The sequence below is a fragment of the Ctenocephalides felis genome, unplaced genomic scaffold, assembly GCF_003426905.1.
Source record: "Ctenocephalides felis isolate EL2017-DRISC unplaced genomic scaffold, ASM342690v1 CF-g0.4_SCAFFOLD_00845, whole genome shotgun sequence".
In the NCBI taxonomy this organism is placed as follows: Eukaryota; Metazoa; Arthropoda; class Insecta; order Siphonaptera; family Pulicidae; genus Ctenocephalides; species Ctenocephalides felis.
Window position 1 is genome coordinate 5381799 of NW_020536999.1, and position 16023 is coordinate 5397821.

The 16023-nt window shown below is 29.4% G+C and overlaps 2 protein-coding genes across 2 annotated transcripts; both read left to right on the forward strand.

Moving 5' to 3' along the window:
• Positions 1-3946: 3946 nt before the first annotated feature.
• LOC113363432 (sphingomyelin phosphodiesterase 4-like) lies at positions 3947-7359 on the forward strand. The gene is made up of 6 exons (XM_026605937.1): positions 3947-4034; positions 4299-4478; positions 4548-4658; positions 4720-4816; positions 4886-5102; positions 7232-7359. Exons 1-4 carry the CDS (start codon positions 4002-4004, stop codon positions 4780-4782), a joined length of 387 nt encoding a protein of 128 aa, XP_026461722.1. The 5' UTR covers positions 3947-4001; the 3' UTR covers positions 4783-4816; positions 4886-5102; positions 7232-7359.
• Positions 7360-7524: 165 nt separating this feature from the next.
• On the forward strand, positions 7525-15093 carry LOC113363433 (sphingomyelin phosphodiesterase 4-like). The gene is made up of 11 exons (XM_026605938.1): positions 7525-7651; positions 8405-8535; positions 8602-8752; positions 8833-8969; positions 9040-9130; positions 10151-10244; positions 10319-10449; positions 10527-10673; positions 10759-10881; positions 12481-12592; positions 14781-15093. The coding sequence occupies exons 1-11, from the start codon at positions 7583-7585 to the stop codon at positions 15062-15064; spliced, it is 1470 nt and encodes a 489-aa protein (XP_026461723.1). The 5' UTR covers positions 7525-7582; the 3' UTR covers positions 15065-15093.
• Positions 15094-16023: the final 930 nt, after the last annotated feature.

Consider the following 16023-nt stretch of genomic DNA (forward strand, 5'->3'; position numbering starts at 1 on the left):
TTTTTTTGACGAAGTTATAGATATATATATCTCTATATGTATGTTCCTCTGAAATCGTTTTTTTCATCTCATCGCTCCGAGCTATTTATGCCAGCTGCTCTCTTTTTCATTATAATACCTCATGCACATGACCTTTTTATTGTGCCAGCATCTTTGAACACCATGGTGTATTTAGTACATTAAATTAAATGGTGTATTTAGTACATTATATTGAAAACTTTAAATACGTTTTTTCTCAATTGACTTTTTTCAATGCCCCCTGGTTATAAATGAAAGCGAAAAAAAAAAGAAAATAATCTATGATTTTGTAATTTTTGTTTAAAAAAAAACGCATGTCTCTAGGATAAATACATTTCAAGAAAAACAAAACAAATACCCTGCATTTTTTGTAAAAAAAAAGAACAACCCCCCCTTACTAACCACATAGTACGCCTACAACCCTATGTACATAATACGCCCAATATTATTTCTTATCTTACAACTCTAACGAGAATCGAACCCGAGCCCTCTGCGTGCAGGAGACGACCTTAACCACTAGACCACCGTAACGCTACGATACTCGTCTTTTATCGCGTATCGTTGCGCACCTTAGTATTAATTGAGGTCCCGGGGTCAATTCCCGGAAAGACAATAGATAGGTAGAGACAATTAATACATAAGAGTAAAATGTAGCGTGTAAACATAGAATGTAAAGTTTGTAAGAGGTACAAAGATATTGTACGGAGTATGTTATATATATAGGTTAATAGCAAATTAATAAAGCGAGCGGTCATAGATTTATATATAAGGATATATAAATTTATATATATTGTAAAATTTTTTACAAGAGTGTATATAAAAGTTTTTACTAGATTTTAGTAAATTTCATCTAGTTTTTATTCATGCCAAACAATTTTAACATCCAAAATAAAAATTAAAATTTACTTGAAGAAATACAAAAATTTGTCCTAAATCCATATAATGCTTATGATACTAAAGTCCGCATTTCAACTACGAATTATTCAAAATTTTGATATCCAAGTGTATAAAACAGTTTTTACTAAATTTTGGTAAATTTTTATGTAGTTTTTACTAATGTAACTAAATTAAAATGTCCGGGAAGAAAATTAAAAGTTATTTGAAGAAATGTAAAAAAATGTCCTAAATCCATATATGGCAAATTATGAAATGCTTAAGCCCGCATTTCAACTATGAATTATTCCAGATTTTATTATCCAAGTGTATAAAACAGTTTTTACTACATTTTAGTAAATTTCATCTAGTTTTTACTGATGTAAATGAATTAAAATGTCTAAGAAGAAAATTGAAAGTTATTCAAAGAAATGTAAAAAAATCTCCTAAATCCTTATATAGCAAATTATCAAAATACTAAACCGCATTTCAACTATAAATTACTACTCAAAATTTCGATATCCAAGTGAAGGTAATAGTTTTTTACAAGATTTAGTAAATTTTATCTAGTTTTTTACTGATGTAAATAAATTCAACTAGCCGGTGCAAAATTTCCTAAGTATTCCAAAAAGTGAAAAGAAATGTCCAAAATCCTATATCAAATGGGTACTACAGTAATTTTAGTAATTACTATACGTAACTATTGAAACTATAAAAACTAATGATGAACAACATATAGAACTCATAATTGAAATTAAACATTAATATTCTAAGCTAGAAGACTTTCTAGTAAATAAATATTCTATGTAGATCATAATGAATTATGTAGATCATAATGAATGTCGATAACAAATTCATCTCTGTAATTATAATCAGACAATATAACAAAAAAATTTCATCATAAATCCATTATTCTTGAATTCACACAATTTTTATCTCGCTCATAATAAAAAAATCTACTTAGTCAGCAATATTTGTATATAAGCATTTGTGAATTTAATTTATTCTCAAGCAGTTATTTGTACAATAACCACAAGACATTTAAATCAAATATGTGAAGATATCACTAATTCGATTCCAAACAAATCTGACTCAACCTCATATTACAAGTACTTATAAGTAAATATTTGTAAATATATATAAAACAAACATTCAATTTTAAGAAATTAATCATCAGAAGGTCAATATCACATAAAAAACTAACTGGAAAGTCTCTGATTCATCTGAAATTCATGGAAAAAGATAATTAAGCCAATTATGTAAAAACTCTCACTAATTCGATTCGAGAGTCTGATTTAACCTCACATTTGAACCATTATCATTTCTCTAAATATTTGTGAATAGAGATAAAAATGGATTTAGTTTTATATAATAACAAGTACATGACCGTCTTCAAGGATTTAGATTCACCAAACAGGAATATTTATAAGCCGAATACTTATAATAATTCAATTCTTTAAACAAGTTTGACTTAACCTCATTTGAGTATAAACTTTTCATCAAAACATTTCTAAATATATATAAAAAGCTATTTGATTGTAAGAAATAGTTAGTACAAGATTGTCTCTCTCACGGATTCAGATTCACCTGTATGAGTTATTTAAGCCAAATGCCTACAATAAAATGAATTCTACGAACAAGTTTGACTTAACCTCATTTTAAGTATAAACTTTTTGCCAGAATATTTGTAAATACATATGAAAAGCTATTTAGTTGTAGCAGATAGTTAGTACAAAACTCTCTCAAGTTTTAGATTCACCTGAAGGAGATATTTAAGCGAAAACAATAATAATAAAGATTAACCTTCTTCATCTTCCTCATCGCTATCCATAGCTTTCAGCTTTTTCAACTTTTTCCTCTCATTGTTATCTAACTCGTCTTCTTGCTAAAAGATAAAAAACAAGCATATTATAGTAAAATGTTGTAAATACACAAAAATAGTATGCAAACAAAAATGTTTTGGTAAGCATTTTAGCACTCCAGGGTACAAAATCAAGGTGCACACAACACCTGAGTGCCCCCATAAACAAATCAAGCTCTAAAAATCATTTACAACATGTATCCTTTATCTATTTAGCCATAAAAGCAAAAAAATTCCAAGAATGCGTTCTAAATTTTTCATACCTCGCTTTCTTCGGCTTCTGAGTCTAGGAAATCCATGTTTTTACTTTTTGCACTTAAGTCTAACTAACAGAATTACACTAATATATTCTAATTTATGAAAAAAGCCCGAATAACAGTAATATTTACAACTAAATCATAAACAGCTAAAAGCAAATTGTCAATGCTGTCATTTTGGAGAAGAACTAGAGCGCAGGAAAATATCGGTAGAGGGATAAGGATATATCGATATAAAGGATAAAAAAAAAATATTTGTAATAATATTAATTAAATAATGAATTTGTATTTGGGATTATGGTTTTAATATAAATGCGTTTTGTTTTTTGTTTAAATTATATATTAAAGTCTAAAACAGGCTAAAGAAAAGTTTTTTTAACGCGCACACGGTATCGTTTGTACGCTAAATTCAAATGGCTACTTTTATTAATAATTATTTGTAATAATACAAAATAAATAATGAATTTGTATTCGGGTTTATGTTTTTATATAAATGTCTGTTGTTTTTTTTGTATAATTTGCACATAAAAGGCTAAATCAGGCTAAATGAAAGTTTTTTTAACGTGCACACGGTATCGTTTGTCGCGCAAAATTCAAAATGGCTACTTTTCAAAAATTATTTTTATAGCATTTTTGCAAGTATTCATTTACACACAATTACTTAGTATTTATTTATATACAAGAAAATTCATGTATAAGTTATGAAAACATTATATATATATTGTTATTATATTATTATATACATATATATATGTTTACAATTAGTTCCAAAAATACTCACGAGCGGCGCTGTTAACAACGTTTTAACACTCTGACATTAACATGTTTAAAAAATGTGTTCTAACCTCAAAATTATAAATATTTTTATATTTAATGTTTACAATAACTCGGAATGTAAACACTAAACTAATGCTGTGTTTATCATAAATGTGAAGAAGTTTAACTTAATTTAGTGTGATATAATATATTTTATTATTTAATTTAGTGTTAAAATGATTTCTCCAGGTGGTCCTGACTGTGTAGCAGTAAGTATTCATTTAACTAAAATAATACTAGTCAAAAACTTCCTGTTTACATAAAATACATAGTTTTAACTTTGTAATTCTGTGAATATAATTCTTGAGATCATATTAGTTAGTATATAATATTACAGTATTTATAATAATCTATTACAAAACACTTTATACTCCTCCACTATTTTATTTTGCTTCAGGGAAGTTCCAGCAATTTGCCCCACTAGTTCATTACTATTATTACATTTATTAATTTCTGTTTTTTTACCTTTCTAGGCAGAGCTATGTGGTGTGCTTTCCACACCAATCCAGTTCCGTTGCCACAGGTTAAACGCAATGATAAATTCCTACCACCCACGTGATTTGCAGAATATTTTTCCACAACTCGTGGACTCTATTTTTAATTCTAGAGGTGGACAAGGATGGGGCTTGCGTGTTATCACACAATCGTCAAACGTAAGGATGATAAATAAGATTGATTTTATAGTTACCTAGCTTTACCTTACTTACGTTTGTTTGTTTCAGGAATTCGATCTCTTGCATGATTTCTTCTCGCCCCTGGGCCCATTTTTAAGATTGTGTTACAGATTGTTGGATGATAATATTAAGTTCTTGCTACCGATATCGTATTTGCCTGTAAGTATAAATGAAATATCTCATGTGCACCCTTTATCTAATTATGGTTAATATTTTGCAGCAACTTTTAAGGAACAAACTGTCGGCTGGCAACAATTTATCTAATTTTTATAAAGAAACCTAGACATTCAATGCTAAAGGACTTGTTTTAGTTTTAAGTAAGTCTTTGTCACCATTGAAATTAATTTAATCCTCTTGTATCTAATTTTATTCATTTTTTCCTCCAGATTCTTTTGACTACTACATTTTTAACTTTGCTCTACATTTATGCAACGAAATGCAATGTGTAGATTTACCTTCCAACCAAGAATCGTTTTCGGTTTATCGAGCCTTGTGCTGTGATTATTTACAGCACTTTTTAAGATGCGATGGGGACTCCACGATTTTACCAGACTTGACAATGCTTAAGGACCGCAGTAAAATGTCTCCTGTCGTTGTACCAAGGTAAAAGAAAATAAAATACATATATATTAGGGTAGTTCTTCCGAATTTCTTTGCTCCCAAGGGCTCAAACGCTTCCAAATAGATACAAAAAAATTCTCTGAAAGTTTGAAGTCTTAATATTAACTCTAACATAGTCCGCGATTCGATTAAAAGTTTCGTATATTTTTTTAACATGAATTCTTGCGCCATCTGTGCAGCAGACTTGTAATTTTGATGGTATATATATTTTTTCCTTTTTTTAAAATTTTGATTGTATGTAAAAATCAGTTATTTACAAGAAAAATGATAGTAAGTCTAAAGAAGTTTTACTTCAAAAAATTTTTAAGCGTTTTTTTATGGCTTGTTGGGTGTCGTTTGAAAGGTTTCGACGAGTAGAAAACGATTTTTATAAAATTATAATTATGTATATATATATATATATATATATATATATATCTAATATTTGTTATTTTTTTTTTTCAAATATTGTTTAAAATGTGCACGATATTTTTCTTTGTAGCGAATCTAACAGTAACTATGTGATTTGTCCAAATAATATACACTTTAAATGAATCTGTACCAAACGAGTCTAAAGAAGTTTTACTTCAAAAAGTTAATATTCTGTTTTAATGGCATGTGGGGTATCGTTTGAAAGGTCTCGACGAGTAGAAAACGATTTTCATGACAAAATGAGTATATTGTAATAAAAACGTCATATATATTACCATATTTTTATCAAAAACAAGATTAAAATGTCTTTTTTTTTTTTAAATGTGTGAGTTGGAAAATTTTTATAGCGTTTACTAAAACTAACTATACAATTTGTCTAAAAAAATTACACTTTAAATGACTTTTTATTAAACAAGTTTAAAGAAGTTTTACTTCAAAAAATTTAGATTGTATCTTTTAAGGCATGTGGGGTATCGTTTGAAAGGTCTCGACGAGTAGAAAACGATTTTTAAAGACAAAATAAGTATATTGTAATAAAAACGTCATATATATTACCATATTTTTATCAGAAACAAGATTAAAATGTCATTTTTTTTAAATGTGTGAGTTGGAAAACTTTTATAGCGTTTACTAAAATTAACTATGCAATTTGTCTAAAAAAAATTGCACTTCAAATGAATTTTTACTAAATGAGTTTAAAGAAGTTTTACTTCAAAAAGTTAATATTCTGTTTTTACGGCATGTGGGGTATCGTTTGAAAGGTCTCGACGAGTAGAAAACGATTTTTATAAGAAATCGAGTGTATTGTAATAAAATAGTCATATATATTACCATATTTTATCGAAAACAAGATCAGAATGTTGTTTTTTTTTTAAAAAAAAAATGTGAGGTGTGAAGCTTTCGTAGCGAATACTAACATTAACTATATGCTTTGTCCAAAGAATATACACTTTAAATGAATTTTTATTAAACGAGCCTAAAGAAGTTTTACTTCAAAAAGTTATTTTTCTGTTTTTATGGCATGTGGGGTATCGTTTGAAAAGTCTCGACGAGTAGAAAACGATTTTTATAAGAAATCGAGTGTATTGTAATAAAAACGTCATATATATTACCATATTTTATCGAAAACAAGATTAGAATGTTGTTTTTTTTAAAAAAAAATTGTGAGGTGTGAAGTAGCGAATTCTGTAATTAAATATGCAATTTTTCCAAAAAATATACGCTTTAAATGAATCTGTACCAAACGAGTCTAAAGAAGTTTTACTTCAAAAAGTTAATATTCTGTTTTAATGGCATGTGGGGTATCGTTTGAAAAGTCTCGACGAGTAGAAAACGATTTTCATGACAAAATGAGTATATTGTAATAAAAAAGTCATATATATTACCATATTTTATCGAAAACAAGATCAGAATGTTGTTTTTTTTTTATGTGAGGTGTGAAGCGAATACTAAAATTAACTATCGAATTTGTCTAAAAAATATACACTTTAAATGAATTTTTATTAAACGAGCCTAAAGAAGTTTTACTTCAAAAAGTTAATATACTGTTTTTATGGCATGTGGGGTATCGTTTGAAAGGTCTCGACGAGTAGAAAACGATTTTTATAATATATGGAGTGTATTGTGATAATATATATATATATATATATATATATATATATATATATATATACTTATTATTATAATTTTTTTTCCCCCAGGACGCCCCAAACTCCACGTCTGATAAAGCTATCAGAAAACTTCATAGAATCTCCATCATCTAATGATATAGACAATAACATGTTCAACTATAGCCAAACCTTTTGGAGAACAGAAACAGTCCTGACAGTCTTCACCGATATCTGGTTATGCAGTGATATTGCTTTTGAGAGCAAAAATATTTCTGGTTATATAGTAACAGAAAATAATAATGTAAGTATTATTTAATTAGGCATTGATTCATTTTAATGTTTCATATTACAGTAAGATTCTTTTTGTTTCAGAATATTTTACCTAGTAACGATTATATAAAATTAATTCGAATAGTTGTGAAACAGGTGCACGCATTTGCTATGAGTGTGCGGTATGATCCTAATCAAAGTTTTGCTCAGTTGAAAAATTCGACGTGGAAAATATTTCAGGTAATAATAAATAATAATATATATATATATATATATATATATATATATATATATATACTAGCAACCCGACCAACTCCGTTCGCCACCAGATGTTTCATGAGAAAGATGAAGAAATTTTTTGTTGTTTTATATTTGAAAAGGAAAAATTTAATTTTATTATCAACAGTAATGAATTTATTTCGATTACAAAAATGCAGTGTTTTTTAGTTGAACTTCTCTAAGTAAATGAAAGTGAATCCGCAAATTATCCGTTTCATGAAGTGCTCTTTGGTAAACCACATTTTTTGTTTTTTGGTCTGACGTTAACGGATGGTTTTCCAACTCATGAACAGGCAACGTATAACTGCCCATGTGAAAAACAATGATTTTCTAAATAATCTATTTGAAATTTATTCCGAAAACACTAAGCGATTGGCCTTGCGACTTGTTATTGCGAACGCAAGTCGAACTGGAAATTGCAATCGTTTGAAGTCAAACGGAAGACCAGTCGGAATCATTGGTATGTCACCAAATCGCCAGCAATGTTTGATTGAATGGTGAAATTCAGTGCGTGTACATCATTATTCTTTGCTGCAAGAATCGCTCGTTGACTTAACCAAGCATAATTCTGATAATTCTCACTAATGTCATTACTTGAATTTTTAATTACGGTGCGTAAAGTTCCAGCAATTTGCACTAAGGCACGATGCCATGCACCACTAATTTTCTTAGCTATAAACCTTGCGGAGACCGAGATTTTTTTTTTATTTGCAGGATAAATTCTATCTGTTCCTGAAACAAATGTTAAACCGCTGGCCGATGGATCACAACTTCATTCTGATTGTCGAAATGTGGTTGAGTTTTATTCAACCTTGGCGATACGACAGATGTAACCCTCCACAAATGTAAATATAAATTATATATATATATATATATATATATATATGTATTAATTTATTTTTTATTTTCAGCGACGCCGTGGAAATAAATCATCAATGCAAAGCTTTTATAATGGATAATATTCTGGCGTATACACAAACTTTTCAACAAATTTTAGCAAGAATCGAAAGGTTAGATCTTGTTGTGTCCAAAAATGCTTCACTTTTATACAGAGTTGCAAAGGTAGGTTTTAAAGACAAATCAATGTAATATATAAAATAACAATAATTTTACTATTATAACCCTTTCTTTTTTTTCTAAAGGTTTTTTCGCGTCAACCATTACCAAAGATTCTCTTCGAAATCGAAATAGCCTTAACAGAGCCTTCACCTGAATCACCAACGCCTGGTAATAGATCGGGAAGCCCCAAATTCAACCAGAGTTTTAATGAAAATTTGAGGTGAAGTATTTTTAAATACGTTTTCAACGAAACAGTTTGATTGAAACTAATTTATTTATTTTAATTCTAGAATTGCCGATGCCATCAGACAACGAGTATTGCAGTTGGAGGGCCCTGAATTCAAATACAAGAGCATGTTCCGGAAAACAAACATATTAGAGGTAAATAATAAATAAATCTACATTTACAGTTAGTTCGTCAGTAGGGTCGATAGCAGATATTTTTATTTCCCTTATTATTTTTTTGATTATTTTTCTATTTTTTAACCCATTTTATCAACTTGCTTGTTAGTAGATATTTTTTAAATCTACATACAGCTTGCTCGTCAGTAGAGTCCATTTTCTATTTTACGTTTTATTTCACTTAGCTCGTCAGTAGTCTTTTTTTTATATATGCGTTTTGTGTATCAGTTTGCTTGTCAGTAGAGTCCCTTTTCTATTTACCGTCTATCTCACATTTTGCTCGTCAGTAGAGTTCCCTTATAATAAAATGTCTTGTGTTTCAGTTTGCTCGTCAGTAGAGTCCTTTTTTTATATGTTTTTGCATTTTTATCATCAGTAGAGTCCTTTAGATTTTTTAAAAATTGTACTCGCCAGTAGAGTCCTTTTCGATATTTTTCAGTTTGCACGTCAGTAGAGTCCCTTTTTTATTTAATGAAAAATGTAATAAAGATTCAAGAGGACTCGACTGAACAGCAAATTAATAAAATATCAAAAGGGACTCTACTGTCAAGCAAAATCTAAAAAATATTTAAAAAGGACTCTACTGACGAGCAAACTGAAAATATTTAAAATGACTCTACTGATGAGCGAAATGTAAAAAGTATCAAAAGTTTAGATCTACTAAAAAGCAAAATGTAAAAACTACCGAAAAGGACTCTACTGACGAGCAAATTGATAAAATAATGAAAAGGACTCTACTGGCAAGCAAACTAAAAAAACATCAAAAAGGACTCTACTGACGAGCAAACTGAAAATATTTAAAATGACTCTACTGACGAGCAAAATGTAATAAAGATCTAAAAGAACTCTTCTGACAAGGAAAATTTTAAAAGTATCAAAAGGAACTCTACTGACGACCTATTTGATAAAATATTAGACATTTCAATGTTTTTACATGTGAATTTATATTGCTTCGAAATACGTTAATCTGTATAATTATATTTTATTTATATTTTGCAGATTGCAAAACTTTTAAAACACATGCAAGAATGCATCAACAAATCAAAACAACAAGTCGCTATTTTGGAACACACTTTAAAGCTACGTAAAACAGGTTTGTAGACAAAAAAATATTTTATTACATAATTAATATATTAAATTTAATTCACAATTTATATTTTTTTTTAGGTTTCATGAATTACATAAAATACATGCTCGACATGACCGAGTCTTCTGATTTGGAGCACTCCATCGCCGAGGGAAAGAAAATTCCTGGATATTTAGAAGTGTCTTCGCAGTATTTGTGCCAAATTTTTAACGTAAGAAATAAATAAATACAATTTAAATATTTTATCTCAATTATTTTGTAATATTTACTTTCAATTTCTATTTGCAGATAGACTACAGTGAATTGAAATTGAGAATAAATCAACAGTTGAAAGATTCCGAGACTTTTACGTGTGATCCGACGACGTCTTTTGAGGGAACAAGTTTTAATAGCATTCATTCCACGGGTTCACATTTTGTTTTGAATTATGCACAGGTAATAATAATAAATATAGTAAATATATATATATATATATATATATTTATTTATTTATTTATTTATTTATTTATTTATTTTTTAGGTTAAAGAATACGCTCGCAATATGAAATACATGGGTGATCCCGATTTGATACCGCCAAGCAGTTATGAGATGAAATTTGTGGTCGACAAATGTTTTGCTCTAAGTCGATACTTAAATTGCAAGGTAAGCTTTAAAACATAAATATTACAAATTTATGCAAATTGATAATTAGGAAGTCAATTCTCCCATGAAATAGAAATGTTACGTATGAATTTGTAGTAAAAACTGTTAAAAAAGCTACAAAACTCAAAATGTTATCATAAGTGCAACTTTCTAATGTCTCATTGATAACACATGGATGAAGTTAGGTTTTGTGTGTCCTCACTGCAGATACATAGCGTTTTTACAGTTTTTAGTATCAAGTAACTGAAGTAACCTATATAATTCTGTTTTATACTAATTGACACCAATGTTTTTATATTTTTATTAGTCGTTTGCTCGTCAGTAGAGTTTTTTTTTTCATTTTTATCAGTAGATTGCTCGTCAGTAGAGTCCGTTTTTATTTTTGTTGTCTATTTGCTCGTCAGTACAGTCTTTTTTTTATTTTTGTTGTCAATTTGCTCGTCAGTAGAGTCCCTTTTTTATTTTTATTATTAGTTTGCTCGTCAGTAGAGTTCCTTTTGCATTTTTATCAATATTTTGCTCGTCAGTAGAGTTCCTTTTTTATTTTTATCAGTAGTTTGCTCGTCAGTAAAGTATCTTTTTCATTTTTATCAGTAGATTTCTCGTCAGTAGAGTTTCTTTTTATTTTTATCAGCAGTTTGCTCGTCAGTAGAGTCCCTGTTTTATTTTTATTAGTAGTTTGCTCGTTAGTAGAGCCCTTTCACTTTTTATTTTTATTATCAGTTTGCTTGTCAGTAGAGTCCCTTTCAATATTTTTTACATTTTTTCGTCAGTATAGTATTTTTTAATAATCTACCAGTTTACAAGTCAGTGGAGTCCTATTTGATACTATTTTACATTTTTTACAACTTTCAATACTTTTTACATTTTGCTCGTCAGTAGAGTTCTTTTTTTATTTTTATCTGTAGTTTGCTCGTCAGTACAGTCCTTTTTAATATTTTATCAGTTTGCTCGTCAATAGAGTCCTTTTTGATATTTTATCAGTTTGCTCGTCTGTAGATTCCTTTTTAATATTTTCTATATTTTGTTTTAATTTCGCAATTCAATTTACATAATTCTTAGAAATATGAGATAAGGTCCTGTAGACGCCCGGCGCAATGTTTATTAAAAAGTTAACTAATTACACTACACACGAATAATCTATTACTTCAAAGGACGAGATATAATTTATTTTAAAAAAATGGCTAAATCAGACCTAATATAAAACAAGTTACTTGAAAAATAAGTAAATAGTTAAGTAAATAATTTGTATTTGCGTACAAAATGATTGTATTTCTTTACAACTAGCTATAGTACATAGGGTATAAAATTATTTTATTATTCTAGGTAAAAAAAAGTGAATTGCAAGGTAAGCATTTAAAAAAAAATATAACAAATTGATAACTAAGGTGCCAATTCTCCTATAAAATAAAATTGTTGTGGGCAACGATATGTTATGTATGCTACAAAACTCAAAATGTTATAAGAGTAAATTTCTTTCAGCAAATACATAGCGTTTTGTCTTCTTTTAATTGTGACAATTTTTAGTACCAATTCATACGTAACGTAAACATTTGTTTTATACCAATTGGCCCCTAACTTTTTATATTTTTATTCCAGTACGGGACCGAATTCAAGGATCTTTGGTTCAATGATAAATTCGTGGGAAGTGTTGCACGACAGATTTTGATGCCTCCAATGATTGCCAGGTATTTTGCGAGGACCAAATTTGGTAAGTGTAAAACATCAATCCATTTCTTGTTTTTTGTCAGTAGAGTTTATGTAGCTAGTTAAGGTGCGTCCTCCACTAACGAACGAACATGACGAACAAGAAAATACAAAGAAGAACGAACACGAACCCGAACGAAGGCGAATCATTCTAAACGAATTTCAACAAACGCTTCAAAGCACCAGGGCTTGAATCTTCTTTGTTCGAGAAAGTTCCGTGAAACGTCAGTTTTATTATTAAAAGTGGCGGGACAGAGCAAAATTATGTCCACGAATGTATATAAACATTTTTGTTCTTTGATGTTAATATATGCATTCCTGCATTAGGTTATGAATGATTATTATGTGATATTGCTGTTATTGTTAAATTGGATCACGTTAAATAATTTTACTCTTATCGAACAAAGAAGATTCAAGTCTTCACTGCTTTGAGGCGTTTGTTCAAATTCGTTTGAAATGCTTCGCCTTTGTTTGTGTTCGTTTTCTTGTTCGTCATACTCGTTCGTTAAGTGAGGCGAACCTTTAGCAAGTTTCAAATAAGAACTACTCTGAAGTTGCACTTATAAATAAAATAGACGTGAAGTTGTACTAATGTCACTTTTGAAATTTTTGCTATTCAGAGGTTAGTTTTATTTATTTTCTATTTGGTACTTAGTTAGAAGATATTAAGAGTTTCAAAAATTTTAATCAACCCTTAATAAAAAGGAAGATGGAAAGGGACTCTACTGTTGTGCAAAATATAATAAAGATCGAATGGGACTCTACTGACAAGCAAACATATAAAATATCAAAAGGGACTCTACTGACGAGCAAAATTAAAAAAATATCAGAAAGCACTCTACTGACTAGTGAAATATGAACCCTACTGTCGAGCAAAACGTAAAAATATGTTAAAAGGGACTCTACTGACGAGCAAACTGACAAAATTTTGATAAAGGATTGAAAAGGACTCTACTGACTAGTAAAATATAATAAAAATCGAAAGAGACTCTACTGACGAGTAAAATGTTAAAGAATCAAAAAAGGACTCTACTGACGAGCAAAATGTAAAAAAATATCGAAAAGGACTCTACTGACGAGTAAAATTTAAAAAAAAATTAAAGGCTTCTACTGATGAGAAAAATGTAAACAAATATCAAAAAGGACTCTGCTGACAAGCAAAATTTTAAAAATATCAAAAGGGACTCTACTGGCAAGAAAAATGCAATAAAGATCTGACAGGACACTACTGCAAACTGACAAAATATTAAAAAGAACTCTACTGACGAGCAAAATGTTAAAAAGATCGAAAGGGACTCTACTAACGAGCAAACTGATAAAATATCAAAAAGGAACTCTACTGACAAACAAACTGATTGAATTTTAAAATGGACTATACTGATGAGCAAAATGTAGAAAATATTATAAAAGACTCTACTGACGAGCAAAATGTAGAAAATATTAAAAAGGACTCTATTGACCAGCAAAATGTAGAAAAATATCGGAGAGGACTCTACTGACGAGCAAAATGTAAAATGGTATTAAAAGGGACTACTCTACTGAACTAATTGATGAAAATATGACAAAAAGGAACTCTACTGACGAGCAAACTAATAATAATAAAATAAAGAGAAACTCTACTTATGAGGAATATAGTTACAAAAATAAAAAAGGGACTGTACTAACGAGCAAACTACTAATAAAAATAAAAAAGAGACTCTACTGACGAGCAAAATGAAATAATATTAAAAAAGGACTCTACTGACGAGCAAACTTATAAAATATAAAAAGAGACTCTACTGACGAGCAAACTACTAGTAAAAATAAAAAAGGGCACTACTGGCGAGCAATCTACTGATAAATATAAAAATAAAAATAAAAAAGGGACTCTACTAACGACCAAAACGTGTAAGATCGAAAGGGACTCTCGAAAAATGTCAAAAAAATCGAATGTGTGTAAACACATCAAAGAAAATCAAAGGGACTCTATTGACGAGCAAAATGCGAAAAAGTCATAAAAAAATCGAATAGTACTCTACTCACGAGCAAAATGTAAAAAATATTAAAACCGACTCTACAGACGAGTAAAAGTCCAAATATCACTTATAGGTGACACTCGTACACACAGATCGCCAAACCTTTAAAAAAAACCCTTACAACCAACCTTCACCCATGCACAATACATCAAACTAACTCACATTTCCTTTTTACAGACTACAGTTCCCTCGAGACCAAAGTTCTGCCGCCTCGACTATCTCTACGGCCCTTGGCCAACATGAAATCCTGGTTCTACATCGCCATCATACTTCTCTTGGGCCAACTGATAGGATACTCATGCTGCACCACATCCCTTTTTCTCCTGGTAATATTCGTCATTTACATCCTGGCCCTTGCAAGTTTCTGGGACACCGGAGTCATTTCCGAGGTGGAAATAGCGGCTAAAAACGCCTTGCCTAAAATTAAAATCGCCCTTGGCGACGATAAGAAAAAGTTGTAGTAAATGATTGATGGATTGGAGGTTAGTTTTTACTTAATAAAAGTTTAGTTAAGTTTTAGTAAATGAATTGAACTAAAGATTTTGGTTTTATGTCAGACATAAGGATTGACTCGTGTATTTTTGTACATTAATAAATTTTAATACAGAACATTTGTTGGTTGGTTTTTGTTAGTCTTGAGTGTTCTCTTCTTGGCGACGATAAGAAAAAAAAAAGTGCGCGTAAGGATCACACGCGATTGAAGTAAAACTTATTTGCAATTATATTGTAGCAAATTTAAGTTGAGTAAAAATAAATACATCATATAAAAATTTTGAATAATGTTTATTAGTAATATGGCAACACTCGTGATGCACACATTTATTAGTGTCGTCAATCATTATACACATTTATATAATGATAAATTATAAATTATATATTTATGATTGCATTTAAAATATGTATAATATTTACAAACAATAATGTAATCAAAGTCGTACTTGAAATATGACATGATCGTTTTAAAGTAATTGCTGATTAATAAATTCTATAATATTCATTCACACAGTGGATTATGTTAAACAACGCCTAAACAAATATTGTTTTTGCAAATTAACTCATCCTGTAAAATTAACATACATTCATTTACTGTTTGTATTTTTTTACTTTTTCGCTGACAATATAATCTCATTCCTTGAACAGCTGTAATATCTGTCTTGCCTAACAAATTGAAGCCATACTTTTATATTTGTTTTATTTATCAAGCCCTGCACATAGCTTGATCTATGAATCATTTGCTTTTTTATGTGAACGTTAATGCAATGATCATCATCGATATTACGAGGTAATAAATTAACCATATTATTAATGTCAACAGGCACATTTATAATTTGGCCAAACATTCCAAATTGTCCATTTGCATGTCGCAATCGTCTAATTTGCATGAAACACAACCTAGGTGAAATTAATCTTTCAGATAGAG

What these genes read in the sequence shown, in the direction of transcription:
- LOC113363432 (XM_026605937.1), top strand. Translation starts at nt 4,002, where the DNA reads ATGATTTCTCCAGGTGGTCCTGACTGTGTAGCA. An exon ending in GTGGTCCTGACTGTGTAGCA is followed by an intron (nt 4,035 to 4,298) that starts GTAAGTATTCAT and finishes TTACCTTTCTAG; the next exon opens with GCAGAGCTATGTGGTGTGCT. An exon ending in TACCGATATCGTATTTGCCT is followed by an intron (nt 4,659 to 4,719) that starts GTAAGTATAAAT and finishes AATATTTTGCAG; the next exon opens with CAACTTTTAAGGAACAAACT.
- LOC113363433 (XM_026605938.1), top strand. Translation starts at nt 7,583, where the DNA reads ATGAGTGTGCGGTATGATCCTAATCAAAGTTTTGCTCAGTTGAAAAAT. An exon ending in TTTTATACAGAGTTGCAAAG is followed by an intron (nt 8,753 to 8,832) that starts GTAGGTTTTAAA and finishes TTTTTTCTAAAG; the next exon opens with GTTTTTTCGCGTCAACCATT. An exon ending in TTTTGCGAGGACCAAATTTG is followed by an intron (nt 12,593 to 14,780) that starts GTAAGTGTAAAA and finishes TCCTTTTTACAG; the next exon opens with ACTACAGTTCCCTCGAGACC.